General features: G+C 39.6%; 1 protein-coding gene across 1 annotated transcript in view; it reads right to left on the bottom strand.

Moving 5' to 3' along the window:
• The window catches only part of SH3RF3 (SH3 domain containing ring finger 3), a 121,801-nt gene that overhangs the window by 90,928 nt on the left and 11,743 nt on the right, over positions 1-19,130 (bottom strand). Inside the window, exon 3 of the mRNA XM_067563548.1 lies at positions 16,531-16,626. Coding sequence (XP_067419649.1) covers positions 16,531-16,626 — 96 coding nt within the window. The remainder of the gene's footprint in view (positions 1-16,530; positions 16,627-19,130) is intronic.

Raw genomic sequence — 19,130 nt, 5'->3', positions numbered from 1 at the left:
AGTATCAAATGGGATAAGAATATCTCTAAAGAGTTTAATAAAGTGTTTTTTTGGAATCTGTGATAGGACCTCGGTTTCACCGCAATGTTCCATATGGAGACAGAAGTGCTCCTACTTTTATTGTTAACATCAGAAATATTATTCACTATCTAATAACCCATTTATAAATCCCATTGCTTGTAACTGAATTTGACTCTGAAGCAGGACTTTGTAGTACCAAAAAAAATCCATGATTCTTTTCTTACAGGGAAAATCCCTGCTAAAAATGAAATGAGATCGCTAACTTCTAATATGAAGCAATATAAAACTATAACTTTGCACTAGTACAAATCAAAAAATTCTCAATTTTAGCATAACACCTAAGAAAAAAGACAAACCAAAATAAACAAAACTAGAATATCACACAAGAGTGTTTGAATTTAATCCCCACCCCACAAACCCTAAGAGCACAAAAAAACCCAAACAAACCAACCAACCCACCTATGGTGCCAACATCTTAACAGAAATACAGTAATGAGCAAATACTCTAGAAAAAGAATCAGGATCTGGCATAACAAAAAAATGCTAGAAATATTTTAGCAGAAAAATGAATCAATACGTTTATAGCTATGTCATTTTTTTATGACCAAATTCTAGATGCTTACATTCTAATGAATCTGGCCCCAGGTATCAAGTATATGCCTCATAAAAGCACTATGAATATGGAGAAAAAGCTGAGCTGAGAGATTGATTCCTTTTTTGTAAATGGCTTTCACAACTTCATTTTTAACCTGAATACAAACCCCACATTAAACACTAAGAACTGAAAACTATCATTCATTTTTGTTGTCCTTTAGATTATCTTTATACAATAACTGTTTGCAGTGTCAAAGCTTAATGGAAAGCTCTTTAACGTCCCACAGCTTTGACCCATTGACTATCTGAGAAACTGGACATTTCTAGAGCTCTGTATACATACTATTGCAATTTACTGAATCTTTAATTTCAGAATCTGCATGTTCTAACACCTCTTTGATGCAAAAATAAAGGAGAGACTAAGGTTGAAAACCCAGCCCCTTTGAAATCAATGGCAAAACACACACAAAGAGAGGCATGGGCATATCACGGAAAACTCAGCATAAAACCACTATGGACAGGATCCTGCCAAGTGCCGAGCTCTCTGACCCTGATGCAATAAAGCACGTAATTACATGCTTAACTTTAAGCCTGTGAGTAGTCCTGCATTTCAGGGGCAGAGTGCTTAGCATCTTGCAGGGTGAAGTCCAATCTGAGGCTCGTGACAGGATGGAAAAGATCTATAGGAGAGGATCGTGTAAGGGTTGTGACGTACCATGAAACTTGCTCCTTATGTGAGATTGTCCATAGTGGTTCAGTTAACTGATTTTGGGTCGCACATGGCCAAGATAACTGTATAACAAGCTTCAGCGAGTAGCGTTTCTGTGTCTTCTCCCTATGAGGAAATGCCTACACTAGTGGTAGTTGCATTGATAACTGGGGTTTGGTTTTTCTAGTTTCATCTGAGAGACAATGATATGCTCAGAACAATTTTCCTTCAGAGGCTAGTTCCACACCATCTTCGCTCTCAAAGTGAACAATAATCAATCCAAGGACCATGGTCTGAGTCTCATTCCTCACCTATCCACAATGTAAGCTGCAATGATTTTGGCATTTAGCCAAAGACAGTCCATAACTCAGTTGTACCAAATGAACCAGGTGCTTTACCCTCCTCCCTCCAGTTCTTTAGATATTTTACTTGAGCCTTTACCATGTGGGCTACAAAAGCATAAACACTAAGCTGGATCATTCAGAACTATCCTGCTGCCAAAATTATTATTTTCTGAGACTCTGGATAAAGTTTACTTTTCTGCAGAACATATTACGATGATTTTCTCTAGCCGGCTTCTCTGTCAGAGATACAAGACTGAGCTGAGCTGAGTTGTGAGCTGGACTACATACCTATACATGGGAGTAAGAATTCCCCTTATGCCCCTTTGTGACATAACAGACCTTTGGTCTAGGTGTGCAGGAGTAAGCAGGTCTATACACCCACTTCTTCTCTCCTCAGAGCAGGTGGGATGGACAATGGGGGAGGACTTATATGCTGGCAAGCATGGATTGCCAGACTGTGTGTGTGTCATAACCTGCTGCTGGAACAGGCTAATACTTAATTACTATACTATGGAGCAAGTAGAGGTGTTGTATCTACACTAGTAACGTTGGCCAGTACTGTAATGTTGCTTAGGCATGGGATTTTTTTTAAAACTATATTTCTATGCCAGCAAAAGCCCTAATGTAGATGCAGTTATACCAGCAAAAAAGCTTTTCTGGTCATTTATGAATTTGGTTACAGATTTGCTTTTGAGTGATGTCTGGCTGAGCAAAGACACAACTTCTCTGTGGTCCTGATTCATCAGTGCAGTTAAGCACATGCTTAAATCCCATCAATGGGACTAAAGTGCTTTGCTGAAAGAGGATGGGATTACTCAGGCATTTACAGGTAAGCACATGCCTAACTATTTTGTTGAACTGGAGTCCATATGAACTGAGGAGTGGAATTTATGTAAGATCTCCAGAAAAACAATGTTTCATGCTTTCTCTGAGCCTTTTGCTGTGTTTGCAGAAAGAGTTACCTAATGAAAACATCAGGGATGCTGGTTTGCAAACATAGCTATCAACAAAGAAGTCCTGTTGATTTCAAGTCACATTAAAAAACAAAGAGGGAAAATCAATGCCTGCTTAATAAAAAGGATACTATGGTAAGGAAAGAAAATTGCATTCAAGTTTTTGGTGGGCATCATACTCTGCAGTTAAAAACAAATTAAAACTATTAATAAAGTTTCTTCACAATGTCCCTTTTAGAAGATTAAAAATGTTTGTACCCACAGACTGCTACTTTTTATATTTTATACTTAATAAATACTAAGAAGGTTAAACATACTGTTATTTTATGCATCTCGGAGACTTTGGTAAATTGTAGCTCCATGGCTGATTTTGTGATTAAAATAAACAGTCTGAATTTATTACAGTACTTGCAGTTCACAGTAGGTACTTGTAGAAAATATTATGCGCCTAATCTCTCAACACATTTGTTACACTACGAATGTTATTTATACTCTGAAGGGTGGTGATGTGAATCAGTGAATGAAAGTGTACCTACAGAAACTACTTTTGCCCTTGCCAGGTTAATTAGAACAACAGCATCTTTAAAAGTGTTCTCGACAGTCTAATATCTAAGAAACAAAGTTAACACCAAGTTTTAAAATGTTCAAGAAGCTTTTCTTTGTATTCTGCAAGCTTTCAAACATAGGATCCATTCTTCTGCTATTAAAGCTTCCATTGATTCAAATGGGAGTAGGATAAAATGCTTTAAAGGTTTATGGAGAAGTTAATGAAATTTAAACAGAACAGTTCTGAAGACTTACAAATGGGCTGATAAAAAGCAAGTATATTGTTAAAGTTATACTAAATACATTTATAATCTCCATGTTTATAGAAAGCCTCCCAATTTATTTAAGAGCAGTTTGAATGTGCTGGATGAAAGTTATAAAATCCTTGCAGCAAGTGACAATTGATATACGCTTCTTTCAGACATCGAGGCTTAATAAAATATAATGTGAAAGACAAGATTATAATGAAAAACAAAGTATTACTAAACAGTTCTTGGTGTTAATCTCTGTAACAATCTGGTGTGGTGAGTTTTCTAATTTATTGCAAGGCAGGGACCAGCAAATGTAGAACACATTTTTCTGGAAATGGTTTATCCACCCTGGAATATAGACTCCCACCACCCCTCCCTTGCCACTGTGATTAAGAAAAGATTTGCTCCATGCAGAGTCAGGCCAAAAATGAGAAGAGTACAGCACCTCACACAGATGGCGGGTGTATACAGACTGAAAATGGGGAAACTGCTCAGACATACTGGAAACTCCAAACAACATGCCTCTCTACAGCTGAGATATGGGGTTCACTTAGATCTAAAAGCCTGCTAAAAATATAACCATGCTCTCAGAGGAAGATAAATCCTTAAACATATAGGTATTCAGCAGCTTGACTGTATTTCTCTTAACAGACATCCTAACAATTCTCAATGCACATTTATATGCTTACCTAAATTCTGGAAAAAAATATTTTTCTCTTTAATACTGTTCCTTGAAATGTAGAAGGTATTTAATAAGTTATTTTCCTGTTTAACAAGATCTTTCTTATTTAGCACCACTGTCATTTCTAAAATATCTAGAGGCTGAAGGAATGTAGCATATTAGAACAATATGTGCTTGAAAGAACATGTCATCATGATCTTGCAAAATGAAAATAAATGAGGCATACAGCAGGAGTCAACATTAACCCATGGGGGGCGAATTGGAAATACTTTTTTCTTTGCCTTTTTTCCAACAGTCTTTGGACAGAAAATGATTCACATGGATATAGGACAAACAAATAGGTTGGGGAAATCACATAAAAATATATAGTATATTGCAAAGACTGCTGTGGAGCAAAGCAAAACTCATTATCTTTTGCAAACAAAATCGAAATTAATGACTATTGCTGAGGAGAAAAGGAAAGACAAAAACCCCCAAGAAATTAAAAAGAAAAGAACCCATCAAAAAGAAGTGCAATGTTCTACTTTTTCCTACTTCTTTCTTGAACAATTCCAGCTTTGCAGCCTTCACCCTTCAAGTATGCGGACTATCCTGTCACTGACATGTCATCTGCAGATGAATGAATCTCAGACCTGCTGCATATCTCCAATGTTTCTGGGGATATTTTTCTTCATATCTGTTCACTCTGGGCCAGATTTTGCCACTTTTACTCCTGCTGAATAGTATCTTACTTCACAATTGTCCCCCATTGAAACCAATAGGGGAATTAACAGAGCAAGGTCCTACTCAATGTCAGTAAGGTTGTGTGAGGTACTCTCAAGGTGGGGGGCAGCGTTGCTCCCTGCCACAGTGGTAGCGTGGCTAGCACAGGCTATGATGCAGCCTCCCCAGGGCAGGGACCTGGGTGGGCGGGAGCTGGCAGCTGTGGCTGCAGGGAAGGGACCAATCAGCTGCAGCTGCAGGGAGGAGACCAATCGGGGCGCTGAGACAGCTCTTTCTGAGCTGTAATGTCTGCTCTGCAAAAATTCCGGATACTGCCTCTTATTCAAAAAATCCATCTGGACAGGGGGGGAGGATCAAAAGAAGAGGCCATGTCTGGGAAAACCCAGACACATGGTAACCCTAACCATAGCACCAGCACAAAGCAGCCTAAAGTCAGCATAGCCGGTCATGAGAGGGTCATGTACAGAGTCAGTGTGGTGATTCCTAGGCCACCCCTATGTACTGGTGTGGCATGTGTTGCCTGGAGAGTGGGAGCTTAGCCAGGGCACCCTCTGTCTTGCTGATCTTTGGCTGCCATATCAGCCTGTAAGCACCATCAGTGGCTGGTGCAAGTTTGAGTAGCCCTCTACAGGGGCTTTGCTTTGGGGCCATGCAAAGTGTGGAACCGCAAGGCACACAAAACACCACACTGCACCATTTGGATTCTGTAACCCAAGCACAATCTGGCGCAAATGTTGCAGTTTCTGCACAGGGCCATTTGGGGCAGATCAGCTCTGAAGTAAGCTTTGCGTAGTTTGTCTACTCTAAAGCAACTTGAGCTTGTAGCTCAGGAGTTCTGTGGGAACTTTTGCTTTCCTCCTTCATATCTTGAAATGGTGCTGAGAAGAGGCCTCCAGGCCTCACGGTCTCCTGATGCCTACTAGGACTTCACCGAGTGTTGTGGGAGGTGAAGCTCTGAGGATTCCTACTCCCAGACACCTTGGCCGTACTTCTCCTGGATGACACAGGGTATGGCTACACTTGGACATAATTTTCAGCTCAAGGAGACATGACCTTGATCAGAGCTAGCATGGGGAAGCACTAAAAATGTCATCATAGTGATGCACAAGAGCTGCACACATGCAGAGATTCTTACTATTATATTAATTGTATTATTGCAGCTCATTGGAATCCCAGTCATGGACCCAGACCCATTGTGCTAGGGGCTGTACAAACACAGAATAAAAAGAAAGTCCTTGCCCCAAAGAGTTCACAATCTAACTATAAGAGAAGAGACAATGGATGGATACAGACAGGCCGATGGAGTATTACAAGGAAATAATGAGAAAATATACATCAGCATTATAAGACAGTGGTCTCAGCACATCAGCAGCCAAAATATTGTTGAGTTTATTGCAGGCATCACAGTAAAGCAGACTTTTAAGGAGGATAATGAAGTGGCTTTGCACATGTTTATGGGGAGCTCATTACTAACATGAGGGGCCGTGTGGGAGAAAGCACGAAAGGAGCCTATCTGAAAATTTAACAAGTGAGTGATGGCACCGTGGGCCAGCTGGAGATGAGAGTCAACATCTGGATAGTGAATAAGAGATAATAATAGGTAGGGTGGGGTTAGGTCAAGAAGGGACTTGAAAGTGAAGAAAGTAGCTTATATTTAGTACAATAGAAATGGAGGTGCCAGTGGAGGAATTCAAAGAGAGGGGTGACATGATCAAAGCTATGGGCTAGGAAAATGATTGTTGCAGCAACATTCTGAGTGATCTGAGTGGGGGCAGGACTGCATTTGTTAAGGCCACAGAACAGGAGGTTACGGTATTCAAGGTGTGAGATGATGAGAGCCTGGAGGAGAGCCTTAGCTCTGTGAATGGGCAGAGACAAACCAATGCCAAAACGTGATACCTCTACAACCTGAGCCAAACCAGAACCTCTGTTCCAGGATGAGCCAGCAACAAGAGGGGCATAGTCGCACCTCAAACATTTCATGTCCTTGCACAGAAACATCAGGCAAGGGGCATGTGTATCAGACACCATTCTATATACAGAAAGCTAGTCCCATCCCGAGAGTGCAGCCGCACTCCCTTTCGCTTGGACCTTTGCTTTTTTTTAAAAAAAAATGTTTCTATCTTCTTCCTCCAGGAGTCCTGCTGCTGTCATGAGGGATCCCTGGATGACACAGAACATGGCGGTGTTCCGGGGGCAGCTGGAGCATGTAGCTCACCTATGTAAGAGAAGCTCCCCAGCAAGGGTGGAGCAAGGGGAGCACAGCACCATGAGTTCCTAGAACCAGCCTGCACCCACAAACATTCTGCACCTTCTCCCTCCCCCGCATCCAGACCTTTGAGGGAAAGGGCAGAAATGCTACACACATATCCGAACTCACAGACATCTCTTTCCCTCCCATGAGAGATAACACTGATGAAGGGATGAGGGGTTGGTTGGGGACAAGTAACTGCCCCCAAAATCCATTGCAACACAAATTAATACATTAAAATAAATAATAATAAATTGAGGGTAGACAGTAAGGGAGAGGAGGCTTACCACTTAATTCTGAGTTCTCTGCCTCATCATTTAAATCTAATGTGTTGCACAGAATATGGGGATTTGACAATGCTTTCTATATATTTTCACAAGAGCAAATGGTGGCACAAGACATACAAACTGACATTGGGTTAATCCAGTTGCCAAGGGATTCAAAAAGCAAATAAAAACCATGAACTTGGAGGTAATTCTTTTTATTGGAAAGACTAAAAATAAAATGGGTGAACTTTCAAGAACCCCATGCTCATGGATAGGCACACTGGAGGAAAGTGAAATTCCCAAATAAGTACCAACCTTTTTCTTTTATTAAGTTGCTTAGATTTAGTCCTTCTCTTGTCTTGTTAACTTCAATACCTAAAAATATACTTTATATTTCCTGGGATTTGAGGCTTATTTAAAAGAACATTTATTATTGATGCAACTAATTAGTTTTTTATGCTAAAAAAATAACTTTGCTTACAACTGTTTTTTGTTTTTCAGCACAGATTTGTGATCTTGGACCTTGTGGCCTTTTGTGCATCGCACAGAGAGTGCTCTAAAACTCTAGAAACTTCTATAATCAGAAGCAGCAAGCAACTGGGGGGAAGCAGTTCATGGGCTTCACCAGAGCATCCAGCCATCACTCCTTGTTTGATATAACTCATACTAGATGGTGGGATGTGAATCTATGCAGCTTACTAGCTTCTGAGGACCATTGTCTTATAGGTAAGTAATTCGCCCTTTCTCTGTTGTTAAATGTTGTTATATTGATTTCCACTCTTGGAGTTTATAGAGCTAGAGAAATGCCTGGACAGAAAGAGGCAAGCTCCGTAAGAGAAACTAATTAAGACACACAATCTATGGTATCAACAGTAATAAAAAACAAATAGCAAAATGTCTATGTGAAAAATAAAAATCTTTTAGGTTTTATTTTAACTGAGTGCTATGCAAATTCAGTATTAGTTACTCTTGATGCAGATTCCTTCAGGCACTGGCTCAAAATGGGCAATTGTGAGACAGTTAAAAACAAAAGAAAAAGCACACCGCTTGAACAATCTTCAGAACCTGCCGGTCAGAGGTGATCAATGGCTAAAAGAAAGGCCCCAACTACGTAACTCCTCTACATAGAGCCCAGAATAATGATTACGTGCTCTAGATCTGCTTCAAAACACCATGGAGTTGGGCACATTGCTGAACAGAAAAATGACACATAATAATATGATAGGCTTTGGGGTCCTAAGACTAATCAGCTGAAAACTGTGAAGATGTTGAGAAGACTGAATGGTTTCAAAGCCTATTCTAATGGCAAAAGCGAACAGGAAGTAAAATACTTTTAAGGGTCCCTTCAGCAAGTACAGGACCAAAGGGATAGATGTTTGTCCTCAGGTATTTTTTTACTCCAGATATTGTAAGGGTACAATGAACCTCGATTTTCTCTCTGAAGAGATCCCCCCAGCCCCCGTGGCAGGTCTTCAACCCTATGCTGCACCTCTCACTGGAATCCAGAGATCAGAAGCCTGGGTGATTTCTCCGAATATTGATTCCTGATGAAGAAACTTCCACTGGTCTATCTCCACATTCCCTGCAAAAGTATAAATTCACTAGCAATGACCCAAGGAAGGAATTCAGTGGACAAAATGGATGGACCTGAGTCTGTCTAGACTTCCTGTACATCAGCATCTGATCTAAGCAGGGCCGATATTTCCATTAGTGACAGCTAGTATAATATGGAATTGCAACGGATAGCAATTGGAAAGAAGATTAACTCTGGCACCTTATTTCCCTTAGAAGAGTCACATTAGTTTCATATGTAAACTTATTTTTAAAAAGTGTTGTGCCTTTTTATTTTGCTTGTAGGTACTGATGGAAATTTGCAGTCCAACACATTGTACTAACACATTAAGTTTTTGGTGGTAAAGTGGGGATTCTCTTGTGGATTGGCTGTTTTTTTGATTGAGTGGATGCTGTCTCTTTTGCTCTTTATGTAACATATCTATATAATGCGAAGAAATGAGACAGGCACAGCGGGGCTGAAATAAGTGTAATCATATATACCATTCAAGTCCTATACATACACATGTTGAGGCTGTGGCAGGATTCTGATACAGATGACAGTGCAAGCTACTAAAGGGCTCACAAACTACTTAAAGGGATGTAACCCAATTATTATATGCTACAGTGGGTTTGGCTGCTCTGTTCTGGACTGTGTTTATAATAGATTTCTAGAAGAGTCTGGAATATGTGTCTTTTTCCTGTGCAAATCAAAATAAATAAAATAAAGAGAAGAGGTTGTTATGTGTTATTCCTAGAAGGGAATAATGTTTCAGTTTTATTGTACTGGTCTCACCTGGAATGGTACAGTGGTTTTCTTTAGCAACATTTAAAAAAATAAAACAATAGAAAAAATTGGCACCCAACATGTACATTTTTATAAAACAAAGATCTGGACAGAAAATGGACAAAAACAGTGAAGACAATGCACTGTAAAGATGGAAAGGTTCCATATACCTGCAATAAACAAGGCACCAATCTGATTTCTTCCTACTGCATCCCCTGTACTTGGATATTTAGTCCGTTTCCCCCTTGATTGCAAATATTCTTGTTTTTGTTGATTGGCATCTTTGCCTTAAAGTTATTTAAATGATTTATTTTTATATGTGAGTCATTATTAAAAGAACCTGTTACCTTAAATCAAAGGATTTTTATCTTTGGATTGTTTCGTATTCTGATGAGACAAGGAGGAGAACTGATTACCAGAAAAGTCCCTCTTGCTGTCAACAATGGAACTTCAGCATGTCTTAACGTGAATGAAGGGAACAGCAACTATTCCTTTGCAGTGCATTCCCATGGTAACCTGTTTCTCAGAAGTATTCTGACAGAACATTCCACAGAATGAAAAGAACAAAGAAAATATATTCAACCTAAAAGGAAAATGAGTAATGTGGCTAGACAAAAGTAAAGAATCTGACACCAAGGAAAGGAGAGAGAAAGGGCAAAATTACTTCAGGTGTAAAGGGATGTAACTCCCTTAAGTCAATGAAGTTACACTTACGTATACCAGGGCTGAATTTGACTATGGGTTTTAATATAGGAATCTTTTCTGAAAAGGCACAATTTCACTATTTCTATCTTTCAAAAACTGCATTGCAGACCACATATCTGAAGGGTCAAAAAATCAAGGATAAATTGATATTTAGGGCCCTAACTTGGCATCCCTGTGTTGAGAGGGGAACAAAACAGATGGGAAGGGGAGATGAAATGTAGTACAGAAATGTACTGGAATTCATTTTTTGTGTGTGTGTGGAAAAGGTCAAAACACTTATCACACCTAAAAATACACACACATTTTCTGACTATTACAGGTTTATGCACGTAATTGTAATTGCTATGGCTGCCATATTGTACAAGGTTACTGCTCAATTTGCAAATGGGAGCGGTGGTGGTGTGCTCAGTTGAATCATGGAAATGTTGGACTGGAAGCAGTCATATGGAAGAGAAGATGGTCCACAAGAAAGTCTCATTCCTAGGATGTGGTCCACATCACAGAAATGTTTCATAATCCCTTATTTAAAGCATTCACATGCTAGTCTATGAGAGAGATTTTGTTCCTGTGGTTCTTTGGATCTGCCATGACTGGATGCGAAGTACTGAAAGTAACTGAACACAGCTTTTTTATTTTTAATAGAAACAACAAAGATATTCTACAAGTAAACTAGCTACAGGGATGTCATAAAGTAATTAAGTTTGCAGTCCGGGACAAAGGCTGGCACAAAGACAGGAACCTTGGGATGGCTGCGGAGTAGTGTTTTATGACCATGGTTGGCACTTTGGCCAATGTGTCTGTGCAGCTCTGACTGGGTTAAACTGTTTTACAGTGGATTAAGGCTCAGGAAGCACATCACAAGACAATTATCTGCAAAGGTTATTTCATAAGGAAAACCATTATTTTCTTATATATTTTAATTCATCTGCAATCTTATTATTTGGCTGCCTTTTCTTCAATTTATTCTTCTTATCCAAACTTTTTTCAAACATTGACCTCACGAGATTTTTTGCTCTGGATTGTGTGTTCATGGCATACTCTGGATTTATATTGTGGAGCCCTGAATACCCCAAACCCTCTAAATGTTAGTCCCCCTTTCTTTATTCTTTTGATTACAGGTAACTGGACAAGATCCCTGTTACTCTTGAGTCTGCTTTGCTTCGATACCTTAAGGAATTAATTTTAAAAAATCCTTGTATTATTTAATCCCAGCATTTAGTGCCCCTAATGCAATGAAATACACTGTAATAATGGGCTCACACATCATCAATTGCAATTTGCTGATTTGCAGTACAGTATAGCTATGTTACAGTTATTGCAATAAGGAACATAATTATACAGCTCAGTCACTGATTCATGGGGTTCTTTTGTCAGAGCCACTACTTCTTTGGAATTTGAAATCAAGCATTGCTGCTGCAGTCAGAATTTCTGTTTAACAACTCTAGGTTTAAATTTGTACTTCTTGAGTGTGCTGGTGGGATCTGCCTTTCCAATTACAGGGTGTCCACTTGTCCCCATTTTTCATTCCTGCAGGTTTAAATCTACCAGGGCATGCTGTGTTCTTTAGTCTCCTCAATCTTAAACATGCCAACACAGCACTAACACCTTCACACCAATATAACAAGCAAAAAGACAGTATTGTGAAGGTACAATTCTTAAGGGAGAAGGAGCTAATACACAGGTAGCAAGACTCAATGGCTGGGCAAAAGATTCTTTTCTTTTATAGGCTGGTATCTTTTGAACTAGAAACTTCAAAGTCTGGATAGGATTATTGGTTACATTTCAGGATTATTTGACTCTAGAATATCTATTCGGAACAGTTGTAATATGAAAATAAAAATACCCCCCCACACACATACTATTTTGAGCAGGCAGCAGAAACAATCTCAAAATCCATAATTTATGTCATTGAGGGTCTACCCCCTGACAAATGGTGCACGGTTTACAATCTGCACAACGTTACTAAATTGTTTATTCAAACACAAGCAAAACAATAAATTAATAAAAAAAAATAATAAAAAGATAAAGGAAAATCATGAAGGTAAAGAAATTATTTGTACCGCTTTTGGGAGTTATGTGTTAACTATTATAACCGACTTACTAGGGAACATTGAAAAAGGAAAATTGTCTAAACTTATTAAGAATGAATGGTTAGCGAATTGATATTGCCCTCAGTGTATAACAAAAACTATCTCTAACTGGCACCATGTTGAATCATGTAGACAAATTCCCTTTTAGTATCATTCATAATTCGATCTTAATGACACCGCATCCTAACTGAGGCACATGTCATTCAAAACAATCTTTCTTCATGTCTGGTTCCACGTACATTTCTTTTATGGTATCACTTTCCTGACCCAGCAATATTTGATAAATTGGTTTCTGTCCATTCGGCAGGTTATCTGGAAGTCAGGACCTACATGAATCTATGTCAGCTACTGGTGTATCATGCAGCAATACAAATCTGAAGAGCCCCACACACAGTTTGCTGTGCCAGCAATGTTTTTGACATCACAACTCCAATGTGTGGCCACAATGGTTCAGGCCAATACAGTACAGTGGAACAGAGAAGGTAGCCACTCGTCTCCTGCCAGTGAAGCCTACCAGATGGCGACAACCAGCAGTAAAGGTTAACCTCCAATATGGACAGACAGTCCTGTGTAGTAACTAATTACCAGAAATTTATATATGGAGGCCTCACTTGCAATGTTGCTACTCTAAAACTTCTGTTTTACTCCTCATATAAGCAGCACAGTGGGACACACTATAATAACGTCTATCCCAATTTTCAGCATAAAACTATTATCCTAAAAGCAACGAGAGTCATGTAGCACTTTAAAGACTAACAAATTTCATTTCTGCAGGCATAAGCTTTCATGGGCTGCAACCCATATGCAGCCCACGAAAGCTTACACCTGCAGAAATTAAATTTGTTAGTCTTTAAAGTGCTACATGACTCTCGTTGTTTTTGCTGTATACAGACTAACACGGCTACCCCTCTGGAACTATTATCCTAAGTTAGCCTCAATTTCAGTATGATGCTGAAACTTATCTACCAGTTTTTAACATGCATATTAAGCCATTTACTTTAAATTAAAAACATTACTAGATTAAAAAAACACATTATACAAATTAGTAATGACATGTGCAACACAAAACAAGCTTTGAATGACCTTATCCATGATGGCAATCCTGAAACACTGATTTTCCACACTTGAATAGAAGTTGCTTTTAAAGATTTGCTTGTGTTACATGGTGTAAGCAATTATATAGGTTAAATAGGCCTATACTTTTGCTATAATCCTGTTCTCCTATATTAAGTATCCTATAACACCTGGCATTAGCTGACATAAGCTTTGGCATAAACAGATAGGAAACTTGTCAAAATCAAGATACATTCGTTCTATGTCTTAGTACAAACTGGGGAAGTACATTCTTGGACAGGTACCTGGAATGCTAGTAGGGTGACCAGACAGAAAGTGTGAAAAATCGGGACAGGTCATGGATGGTAATAAGTGCCTATATAAGACTAAGCCCTGAATATTGGCACTGCCCCTCTAAAATCAGGACATCTGATCACCTTAAATGCTAGTATCCAAACAAAGGTAAGGAAGGAACAGAGCAACAAGCTAAGGAACTGGGACAAACTGAGGGGTTGGATTTGAGTGATACGTAAAAAGATGTGTGACTTGCAAAATCATCATATAAGTAATGCCAGATGAAATGTGTAACTTTGGGAACACATCTTCTGTGTAAGGTGACTCTAACATTGCTACATGAGATGGCTTCCCACAGACTGGTATTGTACAGAAACTTTTTCCTGTACTATATTATTATTGGCTTATACCAATAAATCTGACAGACATGGGTTATTTGGTCTCTTGAGTACATTTCATAACAAACCAGTGTGGTCAAGCAATTGACTAGACCATTTATCAACAAAAGTAATATGTGAACCTGGAAACAGTCAGATACTTGTAAAACTCTCATAGACTCTAAGGTCAGAAGGGACCAATCTGATCATCTAGTCTGACCTCTGGTGGAGGAACATGCTCTTTTCATATTCAAAACAAGATCTCCTCATGAGAACAGTACCTCCAACTGCTATGTCCACTGGAATCAGAACATGCTAATTCACTTATGTCATCATTGGAGGATGACCATTTCATTTAGGCCTACTAAACCTACACTTAAGGCACTCATCCAGATTTCTAATTGAGAGGCCTTCCCAGTCGCCCAGTCAGATTTATAAAAAAACAACTGTTTCCCCTAGGTTTTGTGAATGTGGCTGATCATCCCTGCTCTGAGATTGTCAAACATTGCTGTGGTAGCTTGTGCACAGCAGTGCCTCCTGGGCCTGTTCCTTGCACTCCTCTGCTGGTGCCTGGCATTTGCTGCCACTGAGAGGAGTTCAGTGAGGTACCATGCAGTGTCCCCTTTTTAGGCTGTTTCTCACAGTCTTGGCCCCTCACCCATCTTTGAGCAGCTCAAGAGAACAAAGATTAGGGTAACAGAATACTGGACTCAAGAAAGGGGATAAGGAAGAAGTAGGAGAAGGAGGAGAGCTGGCAGAAGCCCATTGTATCAGTCAATTAAAACAAACTGACTGGATCTCACACTGTGCGTGGAGAGAATCACTAAGCATTAGCTTCCGTCAAGCAGCCAATTTTTCAACAACAGCTACTGCACATCCTCATTTTAATATTCTTGTTCTTGTCAGTTGTGAAATGTGATTTATATGGTTTACTCAAAATTGTTGGAGCTGGAGTCATTGTTAGAGTTAATAATCAGACAGAGCAGTAATTATCTTTGTCTCAAGTCATTAACATTTTGAGGAGGACTAATTTCTGTGGGACAATGCATTAATGCTACGCACAATGGGTCCGATTCTGTTCTCAGTACATAAATGGAGAGTAATTCCACTGAAGTCAATAGACTTACACCAGTATAAGTCTGAGATCAGAATGAGGCCCATGTATTAGTATGAAGCTACTAGTGCTGTAAACCAGGCGTGTGGCAGCACACTACAGGCAAGTTTCTCAAGTGTGTGATGCACAGAAGAATTCTGCACCAATTGATGGCTTAGATTGTCTGTAGAGGAGGAAAACAGATGGAAACTGGTATTTTGAAATGAAAACTACTTAAGAAAAGTGCTTGAGACGGAGCTAGAATCCTTCGAGGAAACTTCAAGTACAATTGAAATATGGAACACATTTAACCAAAATACAGCTGCAGCTCCTATAAAGGCAATACAGAGGGATAAGGATCCCAACCAATATGCCAGTATGGAATATTTTCAGATTAAGAGCCAGCCTGTTGCCAGCCCTTGATCAGCATATCACTCTCCCCACACGTGTGATCCCCATCCATAGGTTAGCATTGTACTCTTTGTGTTCCTGTGAGCACAATGACTGCTGGGTAGCACTGCTAATCACCCCAAAGGTGGCTGAGTGGGCTTGTTTTCAACAGGAGCACAGAGACCAGATCCTCACCTAGAGAAAATCACTGTAGTGCCACTGAAATAAATAGATCTGTCCTGAGTTACGCCAGCTAAGAATTGGACCTAGTGTCCCCCCAAAAGGGTAGCACAAAGGTCATGCTACCAGAGCTCCCACTAGGACAGGGAAAACCTGTACTATCCCCAGTGAACGGCTATGCTTTCAAAGCACAGCTGACCCTAACTTCAGTTGTTTCTATATTGTTTTCTTATTACAATCAAGGCCCCAAATACTTTGCAGAGGATGTAAACAACAGAATGTCATGGAAAATGGAATGCAGAGAGATGGATAGTACAGTTATCAGCTCCTTCTTCTAAGGTGACTGCAAATCAAGCTGCATAGTAAATTTTGTACTGTGATTATCCTCTCCTATTTTCCATATGTATCACTGAGATTAAACCAAAAACGCTTGACTGGAGCCTTTGACAATTCACAGGCATACATCTTGTCAGCTGGTTTAAATTAAATTGACCAGGATAAGAGTAAATTCATTGGCTGGTTTATATCAAAACATCATAAGGTTTCTCTTCTCAGCCATTCCAAAATAGTTTGTCCTCTCTTCAGGAACTCCAAGGTTATTATGACCTGCAATCTGTCCGAATAAACAACAAAAACAAAAGAAGGCAAGCACAAACAATTGTGAACTTACCTCAACATAGAGGATTGGGAAAATTCCAATTTTATCACCCAGCATTCCTTCTGCCCAGTTATCATCTACTCTTCTGATAACCGTCAAAATTTCGTCCTAAAATCAGAGAGAGAAAACCACACACAAAACAGTTAGATTTTATATGGAAAGATGAAAATGCTTTAAGATAATCCTAAATTCATTATCTAATTAACACGTAAGATTTGTTCAGCCTGACTGCCTGCATGCTGTAAAGTGATTGCCATGAAAAAGTCAGTATTTGCTAACAACTTAATTACTATCTATAATACATTAGCAACTAGAAGCCCCAACTAAGATCAGGGCCCATTGTATTAGGCCTTGTGCAAATACAAAAAGTGTCTCTACACTTGGAGCTGAAAGTGTAAATTCCATCTCAAAGAGACATAACCGGGCTAGCTCTGATCTAGCTAGTGCACTTGTAACTGAGTGTACCTGTGACGGTGCAAGCAGTGGGAGAAGCTAGCTCCCATGAGTTCATGGATGGGTATATACTCAGGGTGACACACATCACCCCAACTACACTCTATTTTTTGTGTGCTAGCTCAATCAGAGCTAGTACAGGTATGTTTCCTTGAGCTGGGATTGATATCTCCGGCTCCAAGTGTAGATATACCCATAGCAGTCCATGTTCCAAAGAGCTTACAGTCTAAATAGACAAGACAGGTAAAGGGTGGACAGAGGCACAGATATATTAAGTGATTTGCCCAAAGTTAGACAGCAAGCTGGCAGCAGAACAATGACTAGAACCCGGGTTTTCTGACTCTCAGTCCAATGCTGTACTCACTGAATCACACGCTCTCTTGTAGGCACAAAGAACAGTTTTACCCTACACTTTGAATAGGAAGTAACTGTAGTCATTCAGTGGTTATCAATGTAACAGAAACTACCATGTGTTGTTGAACCTATGTTTCATTGCCATATGCTCATACTGGCCCAAATCTTTGTACGTGGTCACAAAGTGCACCGCACAACTCAGGATGATCTGTGCGCAAAGAAGTCACATTTACACACCCTTCATCTTGGACCAGCTGTCCACCACACTGATCCCCAGGCAACATGTATTAAAACAGTCTGCAGATTGTTCCCCAAACCCTATCAGCCCCAAGGGGCCAATACAGCAGGTGGGGATCAACAGTCCTGACCACACCTCCTATTTTAGCTGAAGGGCAGGGAATCACACAGGATCATTATGTTGGCTCGATGCCACTGGAGAATCCCCCTAAACCAGCTTTCACGTCATTCTGCAGTGTAAACTAACCTCAGTGCAGGGGAGAATCTGTTCCAAAACAGAAATTCCAGCATAGCACAGGATATGCGATTAATAGACCAATTACATTTATGTAATGAAACAACAATATACAAAAAAAAAAAAAAAAATCAGCAAAGTACAATCCAAAGGTGCTGACAGGCTAGATTGCACCATTTATTCACTAGGAGATGCACAGTGAATTTCTGATTTTTGTAAATTAGTAGTTGAATGAACAAACAATAAAAGCAGTAATCATGCAGGACAACATGAACTTTTGCTCAACCTTTTTGTCAATGGTAGTTTAGTTTTACTTATTTCTATATACTAGTAAATGTACTGTTGTGCAGTATATTTGGTAAAAATAATGAAATCTTAGTATTATGTGATTTCATTTCAGTGCACCTCTATTAAAACTTGACTGAGGAGTGTGGGAAGGCGAACAAAGCTTTTGCACTGATTATACAGCATGAGATTTAGAAAAATGTTGATTAGCAAGTTTCTGCTCTATTCAGCATTTCCAGGTGCAGACAAAATCTAAAACATGCTAATGATCAGAAAAGCTCTTGCTACTTAAATAGAACTCTGACCTATCTGAACTGGAGCCACTGATTTCACTAACTCAATTGCATGATCATTTCTTGATGTGGGTTCACTATAACATGAAATCTGAGCAGGCACCTGTTGTCACTGAGCAGTCCCCCAGAAAGGCAGGGAGTAGTGGTCCTAAAGTGAAATGCTATGATCCCATTAAATGTTTTCTGTGATAGACAGCTGAAGGAAGAGCAGGGAGATCTGATTTGGAAATGAAGCTCACCATTTGATCATTCCCTTATTGCATCAAATCTTTCTCTTCCATTCCTGTGAAGGAATTCAGTGATTTCCTTAAATGCTACTCATGTGCTTTCCCAGAAAAGATTGGCAACAGAGTTCTGGCATTTCTTGCATTACCTTTCCATTTATTAATGTTTTGGAAATGGACAGGTGCAGCTGTCCAGCTAGATTGCATTCTTCTGCATAAGGGGTACAGCTGTCTTGGTCAATGAATTTATAAGCTAATAAATATCCTGACAGCGAATGCTGTTTTTGCAGGTTCTTCTCACACTACAGAAAATACCTCCTAGATTAGGATGCTTTGGCAATGGATTCACTTGATCAAAGATAATCGTAGTTAGCAACTTTGGGGCATGCGCATGTGTGTACGGAAACAACTAAAATAAGTTAAATAATTCCCTTGATTTGTTCAGCTCACAATCCATAAACAGAAAGAAAGTGAAAACTGTCAGAGATTGTGTTCTTCAGCTGCTTGTTACAGCCGGAGGGATGCAAGAAG

The sequence above is a fragment of the Emydura macquarii genome, unplaced genomic scaffold (assembly GCF_026122565.2).
Source record: "Emydura macquarii macquarii isolate MOO-44397 ecotype Brisbane River unplaced genomic scaffold, CSIRO-AGI_Emac_v2 contig_2531, whole genome shotgun sequence".
NCBI lineage: Eukaryota > Metazoa > Chordata > Testudines > Chelidae > Emydura > Emydura macquarii.
This window is presented reverse-complemented; position numbering and strand designations above follow the sequence as displayed.